Source organism: Hakea prostrata, chromosome 1, assembly GCF_041222555.1.
Source record: "Hakea prostrata isolate BN-2017 chromosome 1, UWA_Hpros_2, whole genome shotgun sequence".
NCBI lineage: Eukaryota > Viridiplantae > Streptophyta > Magnoliopsida > Proteales > Proteaceae > Hakea > Hakea prostrata.
The window spans coordinates 72,430,555-72,447,546 of NC_142600.1; the positions used below are offsets into that span (position 1 = coordinate 72,430,555).

The window sequence follows — 16,992 nt, forward strand, 5'->3', positions numbered from 1 at the left end:
TGGGTGGTGGCAATGAACAAATGCTGCAACTGTAGCAGTGTTTAATGTACAACAGGGTCTCATTTCCGGACCTGGTTAGTTTAGACTTGCACTTGCTCCTGATGTGGTGTTTCTCTTCATTTGAGCGAATGATTCTATTTGTGAACCATTTAAATTAAGCTGGTAACATTTGACTTCCTCTAGCTAGGATAGGATAGATCAATGCATAATGATGCAGGTCCAGCACTAAGTTACCAAATTAGGGCTCTCAGGCTTGCCACCGAGTGCCTAGAGGCTTCTGCCCAGCAGCTAGGTTCTAATCAGGGTTGGCCCCCCTATATTTAGGCCCAAAAACCTGACCCAAAAGGACCCATTCAAAGCTGGCTGAATACCTAAGGGTATTTTAGTAATTTTCCCAGTTCTGTTTAGGGCTCAAGAGGGGTCTAGTTGGAATCTGCGTGATCCAAGGATCATGAATCTATCTTTATTTTTCTGTTTGGGTTTGCTTTCTTCAAGTTTTTGAAGAGTCTTATGTTTGAGTAGGAATCCTAGTTAGAGTTCAATTTTCAAGTAGGACTCGTACTGGTAATTCAGTATCATATTTCTGAATTTTTTTTTTTTTTTGGGGGGGGGGGGGGGGGGGGGCTCTTATTTAAGGAGTTCTTTTCTAGTTTTTGTTTAGAGATTGAGTTCTAAAGGGTTTCCTGAAATAGGATCCCCTAGTTGAGTCTTCTTAGGAACTAGTGCGTCCAAATAGGTTTTATTTCAAGTTGTAAGGCTACTAGTAGTCCCTCTTATTGTGAATGAAATCAGTTCAGAGTTAGAAAATCAGAGGCTTGGGTCGTGTGGAAGAAACCCTGTGGCCTGGGCTGAAGAGTGTTTAAGTTCTGGAATTTTAGCTCCATCATCATCTTCTTCATCTTCATCCCTGTGGAAGCCATAGTTCCTCCACAAGTGCAGCTCCAACTTCAGCCACATTTTCAACCGACCTTCTTCATTGAATAAGTACCATCCCCAACCCTAACTCTTACACAAGCCCTTCTTGCCCTCTGTAGCCCTAATACTGAAATTACAGCACCCTACCGCTCCTCTATCCCTGCGACAGCAAGCCCACTACACCACCCCTCTCTTTTCCCCTTGCGGCAGCAGCAAGCCCCCCTTTCTTTTCCTTTCTTGGCCTGCGACAGCATAGGAGCTCAAGAAACCCATCACAGCCCCTTTTCTTGGATTGTATAATTTTTTTCAATTCAATTTCTTTTGAATCTGCGCAGAATTCCAAGAAAGAAAGAAAAGAAACGAAAGGAAAGAAAGAAAGAGAGAAGAAAGATCAAGGAGCATCCCCAACCCCTTCCCATCCCAAGCATAAGACTCAACCTGTCCCTCCCTTTACCGTAGACTCCTTATCCCTCCCTCCCTTACCTAAGATACTACCCATTCACTACTCTTGCTAGTTGCTACTACCAAAGATCCTATTCATTCCCATCCCATCCCATCCTAGGGTACTTGCAAAATAAAAGTATCCGCAAGCGCATTGTATTGTGTAGCTAATGGGTTGATCTCAAGGAAATATACCACTTAAACTTAACCCTTTTCATGGTAATGCGAGAGTGAGAAGATTCAAACTTTTAATTAATTACTTAAACTAAATTGACGGTCCTTACACATGCATCTAAAATGATCGAATTGGAAGTAAAAATAAAAATAGACATAACCTAACCTAACCACTCATCATGTAATAAAAGAAAAGGCATAAATAAACAAAGACGAGAATAAAAATTGATCACAATAGAAAAATAAATAAAGAAAGGGAAGGTGATCCGAATGTCAACTCTGGATCGAGAGAAGGGGAGTGCAACTAAGATGACTTTGATTGTGGACCCTTTGCCTTAGCTTACAGTCCACTGATCGGGGGAAGTAGAAAGTAAATAACAAAACAAATAAAATAGCAATAAATAAAAAGAGAGCCCTAACCAAAAAGAGGCATGACTGTAGGCATCTTTGATCAAGGCCCCAAGAGGAAAAGGAAATAGTAAATAAGTGCTGAAAATAAATTCCCAGTTGAGAATAGAGGGGGGTAGACGAAAAGGGGAACGGAGGGGGGGCAAGAAGATTATTGACTAAAGCTAGGTACTTACATCTCTTGAATCTTGAATAACAAAAGAAAACCTTGAACGATTCGAAATCTAACTGACCCTAACAACCAAATCTGGAATGATCCAAATCTACAGTTGCTAGACCCAGGGAAAAACGAATCCTCTTAAAGCTTGAAACTTGAACTTGAACTTGAAATCATAATCGAAATTACATTGATTGAAATAAAGAAAATACACTTGCATAAAGGAAACTAAACAACTTGAATAACTATTGCATTATATAAAAAAAATATTTATATATATATATATATATATATATATATATATATATATATATATATATATATATATATATATATATATTGAACCTAAACATTGAATGCTACAACCCACCAAGCAATCAAAGAACTAGAGAAGGCCTAAAAAGCTAAAGAAAAAAAAAAATGAAAGTGTGACCTAAGTCTAAGAGGAGAGGGGTATTTATAGAGAATAGTGAAAGGGGTTACAAATAAAGAAAGAGAAAATAGTAATAATTATAAAGAAAAATAAAGAAATGATAAAATTCGTTTGACAATGGGATATATATAGAGAGAGAATGAGTGAAAAAAAAATAAAAATGGTATTGTAGAAATGTGGAGAAGAAAGAGGGAGGAAAGAGTGGGAAACAAATATTGTTAAGAAAAGAAATGGGGTCAATTAAAGAAAAAAATAAAATAGTGAAGTAAAAGAAATGGAAAGTGGGGGGGGGGGAGAAAAATAATTAAGAAAATAAATAAAATCTCATAAAATAAAATATTCTAGTCCATGGAAGAATTTGAAGATCCTAATCTTTGGCTACTTGTTGGGTCCATACATACACCAGTATTTTTCTTTTTCAACAAAAATAAAATAAAAATAAAATTCTAACTAATCTCAACCATCGATCAAAATTGACTTCTTTTATTTCTAAGATATTCTTGGAGTTGACCGGGACTTGACCGATAGTTGCATCTCCATCTACTCGCGGTCCATCATGCTCCAAATTGGGCGCTTTTCGCACTTGAGAAATTGAATTGGACCTCTTTATGTGTAAAATTGCATGTTTCATACCCCAAAACTCCAAATATTTGCTTAGCTCCTAAAACATCCTAAGATCTGAAAAAACAACAAAAAACCAAAGTAGCTTTGTTCTAAGTGTGTAAAGTGCATGCTTTATGCCCTAAGATTTCACCCATAAATGTGCTCATCAGGTACCTTTGGGTGTCCCAAAACCCTTCCTGGTTCAAAACCCATTCCCAACTATATTTGTTAAAATCTGAACCTTCCCCTAGCCCTTATGGAGCCCCAAATCTTTAATCCCACTCCACCTTGGGTATCTTTCGTGTAGTGAAATCCTTAATTTTTAAATCCTATTTGTTTTGTTCAGATCCTGAACTTCTCCATCCCTCACATAACCTATTTTTCTCAGTTTGATTTTCCCCATGGGATACAAGAATTGAGATAAAGGATCCCAAGGACTCTTTCTTTGTTAACTGGTTCACTTTGAGAGAGTTCTGGAGGTTGACCCAGACCCTGGTTTCATCATCCGTAGTATTAGTAACAGTAACTTTTTTCACTAAGTTTATTAAGTCTTAAAATTTTCAGTTAGGCTGGTATTTTTGTAAGTTCTACCAAATCGAAAGGCCAAATAGTCATTAGCTTATTTTTTTAAGCAGTTTATTTAGATTGTAAGGCCTCCACGATTAATGTCCTATGTTTTAATTGTTGAGGTTGAATGCCAAGGAGTCCCTAGTCCTGCATGTATTCAACTCCAATTCTAAGGAGGAATCACATTGTAAGTCTGAGTAGTCATCTAGAAATTACCCACCCACCTCCCTCCCTCCCCTCGCCTCCCCCACATCCCAGAAGTTGATGGCATGATTACATGGACCACTGTGCCAAGGCCAGCCCCTGAAGAGGCAAATCCAGTGTGAAGGCTTCCACACAAGCATAGTCTTTTTTTGAGAGGGGGGGGTGCAATTTTACTACGCAGCAGTACCGCCAAGAATTTTGCTGAGAGGCTGTTCCGATGATGGGATGAATGCACACTGATTAATTGATAATGGCGTTTCAGCTTTGGTGCTTCTTTATGTTAGATTGGTTCCTAAATAACATCCAAGAGGCCTGGGATATTTGGTGAGCTGTATTTAAGGTGGTTTTACTGGGTTTTTGGGGAGTAAAATCCAAGATCTGGCTGTGGATTCAGCCTGCATTGATCTTCTCATCCACATCCATACTTGATGACAAGGCTCCCCAGCAAGGTAAGCTTGAAGTGAGCATCCCATCTGCGTCTTCTCTCCCCCCCCGCCCCCACCCCCACCCTGTCTGTTTTTTCTATACCTAAAACCCCCTTGCTGAACCCCTGTCTTCTCCTCCCCCATAAGGAAAAGAATAAAAACCCAAAATTGATCTTAATAGGAAACCCTACATCTATGATCTTAATAGTTTCATACACATATCCCTGTATCTCCCATATCCAGGGAAACTTGCTTCAAATCCTATCCCAATTTGACTTTGCTAACCCTAAAAACCTGCCACTTCTTGAAAACATTAGTTCTTGAAACCCTAACACCAATAAAGCCTGTGACTTCTAGACCAGCCATCCTAGCCTAAACTGAGTTGGAGGACATCACCTGTGCGATAAACCACAGGTTCAATCAGTTTCAGACCCTTGTGATATCTATAAACCTCAATTCTCGATATCTAGAAAATCACTCTGTATAAAGAATTCCCCCTCTAAACTTAAACTCTAAACCCAATCCATAACGTTTGGATCACTTCTTTGATCACTGCAGTGCCCCATACCATCATTGTAATTGCTGCTGTTTCTGCCATAAGTAGTACCTTTATGGGAGATTAGTTTTCTTTCTAAGCTTACACAATTATGTACTGCATCTATTTTAAGTGCTACATGTTTATGCCTCTATTAAGATGCCATACATCTCTCTCTTCTTCTTTGTTTGACAATTATGGATAATTTGGGTTTATTAATTTTTTTCTTGCTGGAAGTCTACACGTTGATGTACTATTCATTTGTTGGGTGGTATTTGGTTGACCCTTTCCTTGTCTCTTCAGATTCTATCCACGAATGAAGATGGGGCATATATTTGCTTCTCTTGAAGCTAAGGTTTGCCCCCCTCCTTTTTTTATTTTTTGTGCTCCCCTTTAAACCTTACCTTTGCCTTTTAAATTTTGGTTTACTGTTTCAACAACTTTCTTGTTTTATAGCCAGGGTATGGGGCTTATGTGATTGACTTCAATATTCCGAAGAATGCAATTTCTACTGCTACTGCACAGGAGAAAATTGTAAGTTCCTAATTACTGTTTCGTTTGTGGGATGTATTAGTGTATCCCAAGGATATAATTGTAATGCACAATTAGGTGGAAATCTTTGGGAAGAGTAGCTAGATACAAGATTTGATTATAAGATTGAGTTGGTGCTATTTATTTATTTTCGCATCTTTTATGTGATAAATTGATATATCAAGGTTTCTTATCACCACTGTGTTAGCTGTAATAAGCATGTTGGGTTATTTGATTGCTTTGTTTACACTTTTGGCATTGCTTCTTGTTGAGTATCTGTATCACAGCACCTGTTCTATATCATTTCCAGATAAAAACAAGAAAACCAAGAAAATGGAAACCAACGGTGCAGATTTTACATGGTTTGTCTATGTATCCTGATGTCTGGGGTTTGGTCCTACTTCATTTTTCATGGTGAGGAAGTAGAAAAACAGTAAAAGCTAGTTCAAATTAGATCCCAAACTAGCTGTACACCCCTTTTATGCCCTTTTTCATTCACTACCATGAATGCATAGGACCAAAGAAAGTCATATTGTCCCTCATAACTGTTATTTATATCTGTGGATTTGGGAATAGGAGAATGGCATATCAAAATTGACAGAGGTTCTTACTTTTATTTATAACAAAAGCTTGCTCAGAATTACAAGTATGCGATTAAGGGCCTCTTTGGATATTACTACCAGAATATAAAACAGCAGTATGTTAAATATGAAATAGAATCTATTTCCTGCAATATCCTTCATTCAAAACTGACTTTAGTAACTTGAACCCTTCAAATTGTCAGATTTGAATGCCATCCTTACTAGGATAGAAGACACTGTGCACCACTTGCCTTCATGTTTTTTCTCACTCCCATGTAGTTTTTGCACACTGTTTTTTTGGTGGACTTTCAAATGAAATTGCATTGCCTAATTGATTTTACCTTATCTATTTACCTACTGAAATTTCACATACATGTGCAGCTTATATACCATATCTTGTTTGGTTGGATCAACATGTATTTGATCTTCTTTTTCTCTGTTCAATGATTATAGGTTTTTCTGCTTGACTGCTTGCATCTGTAAAAGCAGTCTTGGTGCACAAGTTTTGAAAATCAGGATTTCTATTTTGGTTACTTTCTATTTTTCTTCTTGCTTGGTTGACTAGTAATCTCCTTAGATTTGGGAGATTCTATGCAATATATATATATATATATATATATATATATATATATATATATATATATATATATATATATATATATTTTTTTTTTTTGTTGTGACTCATTTTAGGAAACGTTTCTGAACTAAGACTTGATTTTGCATTATAAATAAAGTACCAAGGGAGAATATACATGCAAGCTCTCTCCCTTTTTCTCTTCACCTTCAGTCTTTTTCTTTCTGAATTTCCTTTCAATACTGAGGCTGATTACATGTGTTGAAATTCTAACATGGTATTGGAGTGGGTTTAATTGGTCTATGAACTACTACTTCTCTCTCAATATTCTCTGTTTTTTTCTTTCTCCTTGGTGCACAGGAACCCCTTGTTGCATTAATGATAAATTAAATCCTTCTTCACAATTCACGAAGTGATTTATGTACCTACTACTACCACTACTGCACAATCCAGAAATTAGTGAAGTTTTATTGGACACAGGAGGACCTGTTAAGCTGCTATAGCTCTTCACTAGCTTGGACATTTATTTTACTTCTGGTTGACTTTTTTTTGGCTTCTCTGGACTGCCTCTATGGCCTTGACAAAATTTCTTGCATGTGATTTCTTCAATTATTACAGCTTTTCAATTGGTTTTATGTTCTGAAAAATGCTGCCAATGCCGTATTTGATTCTGCTGCAAGATATACTCTGAAAAAAAATGTAATTATTGAATGAAATTGAGTTACATTTGGTTGATGAGACCCTCTTAGGCTTACCCTGAATCCCACCAAAACCTTAATGACAGTAATGGCTCTTATCATTCATCACAACAGATTCGTTAATGACAATAACCAAATGTAACTCAATTTCATTCAATAACTCTGATAAACTTCATCAACAGATATCTACAGATGAAATTCGTTTCTTGGAATTAGAAGAACAATAACTAATCTATAGAACAGCACATATTACATTTCCCCAACCTCAAAACATAATCAGTCCCATGCCTGAGAGGTTGCCCTCTCCTAGCAAGCAGCTCTGTTCTTCCTTTCTCCCCCCTTCACATCTCCTTGCGTGTATTCCTCACCCTCCTAACAAACTTCCACTGCCCACCAATCTATTGCTGCCACGTGGGAGCTCCTCTGCATGCTTTCGGTTATGGGTGCTGCCCAATAGTACCTGGCCACTTGTCCCCTGCTGAGTGGTCTGTCTCCCTGCCCTCTGCTGCTGCTGATCCCCTGCTTCTCTTTTTAATCTTCTTTTGGAGATCTCGTCGAGATCCAGTCAACTTACTGAATTATTTTGGGGACCATATTCCGTCTCATCAAGGTTGAGGGCCGAGATTTCGCAAGATTCCAGTGAAATCTTGCAAGATTTTGAACCATGCTATCCAGTGTGTCTACATATGGTAGTTTAGTGGTATTTAAGCTAATTTTTTAGAAATAAGACGAGGTGTAGTGGTACCACTTTGGTGACATATTCCCTCTACATACGTCTGTGTTGCTTTTATTTCCAAATTGGTTATCTGCATTAAAGATTCTTGTTTTTTATTTTTTATTTTTTTATACAGCTTAAGTTTAATCATTGGAGCAGTATCTGTACATACTTCTATGTTTTATGGTTGGTATTGTTGTTGATATGGGTGTAGACCTGTTCTCTGTGGTTTTATGTATTCTATATTGCAGAGTTTTAAAATATGTAGGCATCTCTTTTGATGATAATTAAGGATGTTGACTTTGTTAGACTAATGTTGTTGAATTTCATGTACTTACTGTGTTTAAGGGTGTTGACTTTGTTAGACTTATGTTGTTGAAGTTCATGTACTTACTGTTTTCTTGTCGTTTAACCCTCCGCTGAATAAAATATATTGCATCACAGAGACTATTTGTAGCTCAAACAGATAGTATAGAGACATCCTCCTGTATCACAAGTCCTCCACAAGTGAGGTATTTGTTCCTTTTACTTTTTAACATTATTGAATAAATTCATTCTAGTAATCTGACAAGTTTTGTTCCTCGTCTCTGCAGCTTCTTGTTAAATGGGAAGGGAGTGGACAGACGAATTAATGTTTCAATGGTTAGTGTAGATTGTCTAGCAATTCCCCTGTTTTTTTTTTTTTTGGTTGGGGGGGGGGGTAGTAGTGGAGTGGGTGGTGGTTTTGTACTTGTATGTGGATGAACTTAATTACATTTATTATGGAAAAAATGGAAGAGGAAGAAGAAGAGAGAAGGGTAGTGGCAAAGACAATCAATCTTGAATAGAAGCAGCAGTAGCAGATGCCATCAATCATCAACAAATAAATTAGAGCAAATTGCACCCCAAAATGGAGGCCTTAAAGCACTGACACCCCACTTTATGTTTAAAAAGCACAAATACCCCAAAATTGGATTTTCGTTGGATATATTTGTCAAATTTATCACTGGAAACAGTTAAGTCACTATTTATTTTCAAAAATATCCCTATAATAAACAGTGTCTGAAAGGTTTTCAGTGATAAATTTGACAAATATATCCAACGAAAATCCAAAATTTGGGGTCTCTACATAAAGTGGGGTGTCAGTACTTTAAGGCTTCCATTTTGGGGTGCCAATGCAATTTGCTCAATAAATTAAATAACTTCATCTAGAATAAACCATCCAACAATGAGAAAAAGAGGTTAGTGAACAAGAACCAGAATCCATAAGCATACCGACAACAACAATATCAAAGCACTTCCCAAACAATGCTTTTAGTAAGTAGTCTTGTTCTCAAAGGTATAGGATCTCCAATGACTAAATCATAAGACACAATAGTAGCTAGTAATCTCCAATATGAAAGATCAAAATGTAGCTTCAGTATCCACATATAAGCCCTTTGCGAGGAAGACAAATAGTATTATTCTGTTTAACTAAAGGCAGAAATACATCCTCAAACAGAGGTCTGAAATAAATACTTCAATTATAGATGGGCAATGTAGGTTACTATGGACCAAATTGGTAAATATTCTAGACCAAATAGATATGGATTGTTGTTGAATCCTGGTAATAAATAGTTTTGAGATGATATAATAAATCTTCAATCATGTAGAAGGACGTCTGGACAAATAATGACCACCGTTAATCAATTACATAGAGGATGAGCGTCATTCAAAACAAAATCCAATAATAAAGGGCCATGTTACAAAGAAATCTCAATAAACTCCTATCACCCATGGTAGAAATAATCTCCCAATAATTTGGCGTGGATCCAACATAGGACACACTGGGCAATGGCAAGGATTAATTTCATAGATGCTATTTAATGGAACAAGGTTTTGGCATAGGGCCAGAGAATGCAAAATATGGACAAGGGAGAATTATTAGTGACCAAGGAAAGGATTAAATTGGAAATAAAAATAGAAATCGGTCACACTAGCAAACATCCATTAGGGTAAAGATGATAAGAGTAACATAGGACCCCACAACACCCCCCCCCCCAAAGGAAGTACCCCACCCCAGGAAGGCCCATAAGGACCGAAAAAAGGCCTAGGGTTGTGGCACTGCCCAGCATGCCCAGCAACACAAGAAGTTCAGTCCATAGTAGGGGCAATTTTGTAATTTTGGACTGTCCTAATCAAGTTCAAGCCCAGTTATGTCTAGCTAAATTCAATGTTGGGAGTAGTTATGTTGAAGTCCTATTTTATTTAGGGGTTCTATTTAAAATAGACGTCATTTCTAATTTATGTTTCAAAGTTGACTTCTCTTAGGAGTTGTCTATTACAGGCTATGACACAACCTAATGCTCTTAAGGTATCAGTTTTGATGGTCATAATTTTGCAGAGAGAGAGAGAGAGAGGTCATGCGGCAGCTTGATTTGGTGTTCTTTCAGTAATTCTTCATCTCCATCCCCCTAATATCAGTAACTACTCATCCTTACCTACTTTTCCCATCTTTTTTCCCATTGCACCCTGCTATTTCTCCTCTCTTTCCTGCGGCACTTAGTTATTTGGCATTTTTCGTTCCTTCTTCATCTACATCCTCTTAAACTGGTAAGCAACAACCCTAGCCTCCTTTATTCTTCCCCCTTTCATCGCATGTCTCTAATTCCCTTCCCAACCCATTCGGCCCCACCCTTCTTCCCCAAAACCCTAGAATCCATGTCTCCTAATTCCCTCCTCCAAACCTCTTACCCTTGTAGAATCACAACCCCTCCTCTCCATGTAGCACTCGGCCACAACCCCACCCTAGTTACCCTCTAGAAGCCCTAGAAATTGAAACCCTAATTCCCAAAACCTTAGACTTCTGGAACTCAAATGTAAAACCAAAACAGCCAGGTTCAGCTTTAAGTTTTCAACAACCCTAAGCCTATAAGCTGTAACCAAATCCTGTAAACCCCTCCTACAATTTCCAAAAACCTTAGCCGCAGGGTTTAGAGACCCTAATTTGGCTGCTGTTTCCCTAATTGATCTGGGATTTTGGCCCTCATCCTATTGAGGCTACATCAAACAGGGAAAGCTAGAATATTGGTTTGAACTGTGTTAGTTAAGTACTTAGGCTCATCGATAGATAATTACTTAGGGAAAGCTAGAATTTTGGCCCTCATCCTATTGAGGCTACATCCAGTGCCGAAGGCTTCCACACAAGCAGTTTCCCAGAGGGTGGGGGCAATTTTCCTACATAGCCTTCTTCCAGCAGTTTTTGCTGGAGAGTCTGTTTCAATGCCTTGACCGTAGGCTACAACTATGGTCCACCAACCATTGAGCCAAGACCCGCCTCTATAAAGGGCAAACCCAGTGCTGGCGGCTCCCATACAAGAATAGTCCTGAGGCCCAATTTTCCTACTTAACCGTACCCCCAGAAAATTTTTCAGAGAGACTTAGAGGCTGTTTTGCTATCTTGACCTCAGGCTACAACTGTGCCCGCCAACCGTTGTGCCAGATTTTGAGTACTAATAGGCAGCAAAAATAGGAGCAAAGAATTGCCGTGGGCCAGAAGGACCTGAACCAATAATTGGAGAACTCTGAGATGGAACAGGGAACAGATGCATCATAGGATGCCAGCAAAGAGGCTGCAGCTATATAATAAACCACTTAGACGAAAGCACAGTGTGCAGCTGGCAGCAATGGACTCCAGTATCAAAGCATAACCTAGATTTCGGGTGATATCAAGCTTACCGAAATCCGCATGTCACCGGACCTTGAAATTGTAGTCGAAGATGCCCTGGATGGGTGGATAAAATAGCCCAAAGTTGGTGTGGATCAGATGGAGATACCAAACTTTGTACTCAAATCTCAGAACTGAGAAACATAACAGCCCCAAGTTCAAATGAAGAGAATCTGTATTATTATTATTTTTTTTTTGGGGGGGGGGATCAATCCATCAACAGGAATCAATAAGTCCTCTGGAAAAAGGTATGGTATCCTCAGATAAGCAGCAACACCAGCAGGCAGTGTACATAGTAATGGAAGTCATCAATCCTCTAGAAAACAACTTCAATACAAAGGCTAGAAGTGTAGGATGCATAATCTTCAATTATTCAAAAGCTGTTGATCTTTGTAAGAATAGCATGTAGACAAAAGGTCCTAGTTCAACTGCATAGTTGTTGGAATTAGGACTGTAGAAGTAGCATTATGCACCCTAATAAACCACTGCAATTAGAATTGACTGGAGGCCTAAGGAGACTTTGAAGGTAGGTTCACTGGTGATCAAATTTATCACTGCTTTGATACCATGTTATTGGTGAAGCAATTGACACACCAGAAACAATGGAAGTGGAAAAAGAGGAGAGGATAGAGCGATAGACAATTTAGAGGAGAATAAGCCTCATTAGATAGTCTTATCTAAGCAAAATGTAATTGAAGAGTCTCAGAGTTCCAATTTAGTGGATGAAACCTTCCTAAAAGCTAGGAACACAAAAATAAAGCTACTAAGAAAGAGGGGAAAAAAAATAGCACGGCTGACTTCCCTAATACTAAAGCACTGATGATGATAGCTTGGAATTAATGTGTACATGACCCATGTGTACCATACTGCATAGCAATATATGGTAGCCTCTTCAAAACATTCATATAAAGTACAAAAAAAATCCTCTTCTGGTCTATTATGGTGGATAAAATTCGACAAACCAGTAGCTCTGCAGTCTTCCCTATTGATTCCTTCTTATTTTTTATTTTTTGGGTTCAGGACAACGGTCCACAGTTTCCAACCATTGTGAATTCCCTGCTTAAATTTGGAACAAATCTTCTACAGGTTGTTGGCCAATTTAATGGTATGCATAAATATAAGCTTAGTGTCTGCATTAGTTTTATTTCTTTCTTGAAATATATCTGCTTATGCTTCTAGGATGTACTCATTTTACAGGTAAGTATGTTATTGCTATAGTCTTCATGAGTGTGATATCATCCCCTGGTTCACCCATGCTACAAGATTATGCTCAACCTGTTGCTGCGGTTGATTCAGGTAATTCTAAATATAGAATATGAAGTTCTGACTCTTAGTGCTTTAACTGCAGGCAGTAAGGCTGATTCTTAAAAGTATAACATGGAAGACACTAATGCTACATTCTAAATTTCAAGTTTTGCAAGAATGGGATATCAACAGCATGAATCGGAAGGAAATTTTCCTTTCCATAACTGTTTGGAATAATCAAAAGGATGTCTTTCCTGAAGCTTTCATCATTATTGACAATGAAAGATTGTGATCAAAGGCTATCTCACTACAAGTTAGCTGAGTAAGATTTTATCTGAGGAAAAACCAAGGAAAATCAAATATAGAAAAGTAGAACTGTTCACTCCAAAGTTAAATGATGTTCTATTCTTTGTTAATAATCGTGTAGAGAGCATGGTTACGCAAGATAAAGCAAAGATTCCCTAAGCTCTTCCACGCTTCTGTTGGGATTCATATGGTTCTTGTTCGTTGCCTACTATTATCGTCCAGAAAGCTTCTTGTACTTCATTCATCATGTATATCCACAACATGTGGTGTCTTGATGGATAGTGCAGCCTTTTGGAAGAATATTACTCAAACTGTGTTTATTAAATTAGGCTGCAGAAAGATGCTTTCTATCTTTTCTTGATATTCTCATTCCTTATTAGTGCTTTTTCATTTTCTTTTAGTATATCTAACATGGTTGAGATCTGTGCTCTTCCTTTTCTTCACTTCAGCTGTCTTACAAACAATTTGCCCTATGGGTCATCTACAAACTAGTACTTGCTGGCTAGCTTTTGTGATAGTTTATATCATTTTGTGTAAGACATTGGTGCTCCAATGTTTTCTTTGGAAGGAATTTTTGGATTATGTGTAGAACATGACAAAGTTGCACCAATTATCTCATTGCCTCTAGCTCAATGGTGACCTGCATATTGTAAACAATTTTTTGTAAGATTTGAAAAAATCCTGACTTATGGCTGAGTGACATAGTAGTACCTTTACTTATATTAGAAACTTACCAAAATAGATACAGATCTTCCCAATGTGGGGTTATTACAATGAGAATAATAAAAACCTAACAAGACAATCTACCCTTAGTAATAAAATAACTACTATTACTACCTTACAACACTCTCCCTCAAGTTGGAGAGTAGATATTTATCATGCCCAACTTGCCAGTGGGATTACTGAATGCCTGGGTACTCAAGCTCTTTGTAAGAATATCACCCTTATGATTGTTGGAGGTAACAGAAGTAATACGGATCAGTCCAGCCTTAGTCTTTTCTTTGATAAAGCGTCTATCAATCTCCACATGTTTTGTTCTGTCATGCTGTATTGGATTGTGAGCTATGTTGATTTCTGATTTGCTATTTGAGAACAGCTATATAGGTATCTCTGAAACAAAGCTTTGAAATTTAAGGGATAGGGATGATATGAAATAAATTTTGAAATAGGATGTTTGGTGCATGTGTGTGGCTGCTTTCTTAATACAATTAATAAGTCCAAGGTGGGATCAAGAGATGGTTCTAAAATAGACCCACCAGGTCCTATTACCTCAGGACTATGAGCAGAAGCTTCCAGCTGGCTCAGCGCAGAAGGGGGATCTTCTTTTACGGATCGCTTGGTTAGTCTTCAAAGGTCATTGCTTCCCCTGCACATTAGTATTTTGATCCACCAGCTATTCTAGTCTATTCCGTCTTCTAAGGGAGGATCATTAGCCAGAATCTCAAGAAAAAATCTAAAGGAAGAATAAGGACCAAAACCTCTTCACAGATACTCTCTCCCTACATAGTTGTCAGTGCAAAGAAATGAACTTGCTCCTGGAACACAACGTCCATAGAGCAAAAGAAATGATGAGAAGTAGGGTGATAACACTTATTGCCTTTTTGGGTAGCAGGACAATCAAGGAAAATACATCGTAAGCCATGTGGATCCAACTTACCATGAAGATGGTGGTTTCAGGCAAAAGCAACACAACCAAAAACCTAGGTGGTACAATAAAGGTTGTTGCCCCTAAAAGAACCTCTAGGGGACAATGCTGTTGTAAAACTTGAGATGGCATTGGGTTGATCGGATAGGGTGCAGTAAAGATCTCATCCCCCAAAAACCAAGGAAGCACATTCATGGTAAACATCAGTGAACATGCTACCTCAAGAAGGTGTCTATTCTTGTGTTTGACAACCCCATTTTGAGGAGGGGTGTTGACACAACTAGTCTAGTGTATGATGACATGGTCAACTAGGTAATAGGGAAAGGCCTCACCCAAATACTTAAGATCCACTATCTTTCCGTAGGATTTTTACTGTGGCCCCAAACTGTGTACTAACCAACTTATGAAACAATTGGAAACAAGGAAAAAAAAAACATCACTTTTATGGTGAAGTACTCCGCATGGTCTTTGTGCAACAATCAACCAAGGTAACAACCCACCAATAGCCAAAAATAGAAACAGTCCAAGATGGACCCCACACATTAAAATGAATAATAGTTGAAGGAACATTGTTACAATTATCTGAAACTGGGTAAACGTGTTTAGTTGGTTTGGTTAAAATGCAAGCATCACAATGAAAATCATTCAAATTGCAATGCTTAACAAACTAAGGAAGAAACTTCGACAAAATAGGTTGGGGTATTTAGGCTAAATGACGATGCCACATTGCCACTGTAACATTAAAAAGTGTAGGAGAAGCGGAGTTTAAGGCCGTAGAAAAAGCTGATGGAGACCCGTCTAGCAGATAGAGCCCCCGTTGCTCTTTACCACTGACAATTTTATGCCTCATTTCTTGGTCCTAAGACACACAATGAGAAGGAAAACAAGTTGTTTTGTAGTTCATATCACAATTAAGGCTACTAATGGACAAAAGATTTATCAGAAAATTTAGAAACATGCAAAACAAAAAATAATGTAAGGGAAGGTGAACAATAACAGATCCCTTTCCAGAGATAGGAGAAAGAGACCCATTAGCAATTCAAAGTTTCGAACAACTTGAGTCAATGGAACCAAAGAATAACAATGAAACAAACATGAAAAGCCAGTCATATGGTCAGTTGCCCCAAAGTCAATTATCCAGGAGGGATAAGTTGAATTGACACTATTACAATTGAAGATACCTGTGGTAGACTGTGTATCTAAAAGCAGAACTATGACAAAAGCTACACTCACACTAAGAGTTGGCGCAGAAGTGGTCACATCAAGCTTAGTCATTAACTAGCAAAGGTGTTGGAGTTTGTCAGAGGAGAGACTACAGAGGTGCTAGAGTACTCAGGGGTGTCAGAATTTGCTTGATGGGTAGATGCTTGGTTTCCTTCCTGGTTGGCATTCATGCCTCCTCCACAAGAATTTGCTCACGACCATGTAACTTCCAACACTTGTCCTTAGTATGACGCTCTCAACCATAATACTCTTATCTAACTTGTGTGCAAGAAGACTCACTTTTATGATTCTGATTATTACCTGTACCAACCATCAACGCAGATTTGTTAGATGTCAGAGTATGCACCATAGTTGTCCTGCGACTATCCTCAGTGTTAACCATAGCATAAGCTTGCTTCAAGAATGGAAAAGGTTCCCGTGAAAGGATCTAAGGACGGATTTGCTCATACTCAATATTGACACCTACCAAAAAATCACACACTTAAAAGCTTGTCTTCCTATTACTGATAAGTAGCAACCTTAGCAGCATAGGTTGGAGTAAAACGCCTATAAAAGTCAAGGGTTGGATAGTAGCCTCGAAGGCTGAGACAAGGTGAGCTCCTTCTGTTGCAACTAATGGTTTTTTTCTTCAAATCTCAAAACATTTTACACCATTACCAACCTTTGAATAAGTCTCCTTGGCAACTTTCCTGATTATAGCAACATCAGGAAGAAGAAGATAGCTCTCTGCAATACTTGGTTCAATGGAATTAAGAAGGGATCCAACCACGCACTCATCAGTCTCCCATGAGTCTTATGTTGTACTAAGAGAAGATGGCTCGACAGAAGTCCTGTGGAGATGGCCCGTAAGGCAATAAGACCATGAGCACCAACCGTAAGAGAAACAGGTAGAGACCAACGAAGACAATTGGCCCCATTAAGTTTAA

The 16,992-nt window shown here is 38.2% G+C and overlaps 1 protein-coding gene across 1 annotated transcript in view; it reads left to right on the forward strand.

Moving 5' to 3' along the window:
• LOC149029851 (uncharacterized) overlaps window positions 1–16,992 on the forward strand; it is a 76,751-nt gene that overhangs the window by 53,961 nt on the left and 5,798 nt on the right. Inside the window, exons 6-11 of the mRNA XM_089142193.1 lie at window positions 5,166–5,217; window positions 5,319–5,396; window positions 8,406–8,473; window positions 8,555–8,603; window positions 12,667–12,751; window positions 12,844–12,942. Coding sequence (XP_088998319.1) covers window positions 5,166–5,217; window positions 5,319–5,396; window positions 8,406–8,473; window positions 8,555–8,603; window positions 12,667–12,751; window positions 12,844–12,942 — 431 coding nt within the window. The remainder of the gene's footprint in view (window positions 1–5,165; window positions 5,218–5,318; window positions 5,397–8,405; window positions 8,474–8,554; window positions 8,604–12,666; window positions 12,752–12,843; window positions 12,943–16,992) is intronic.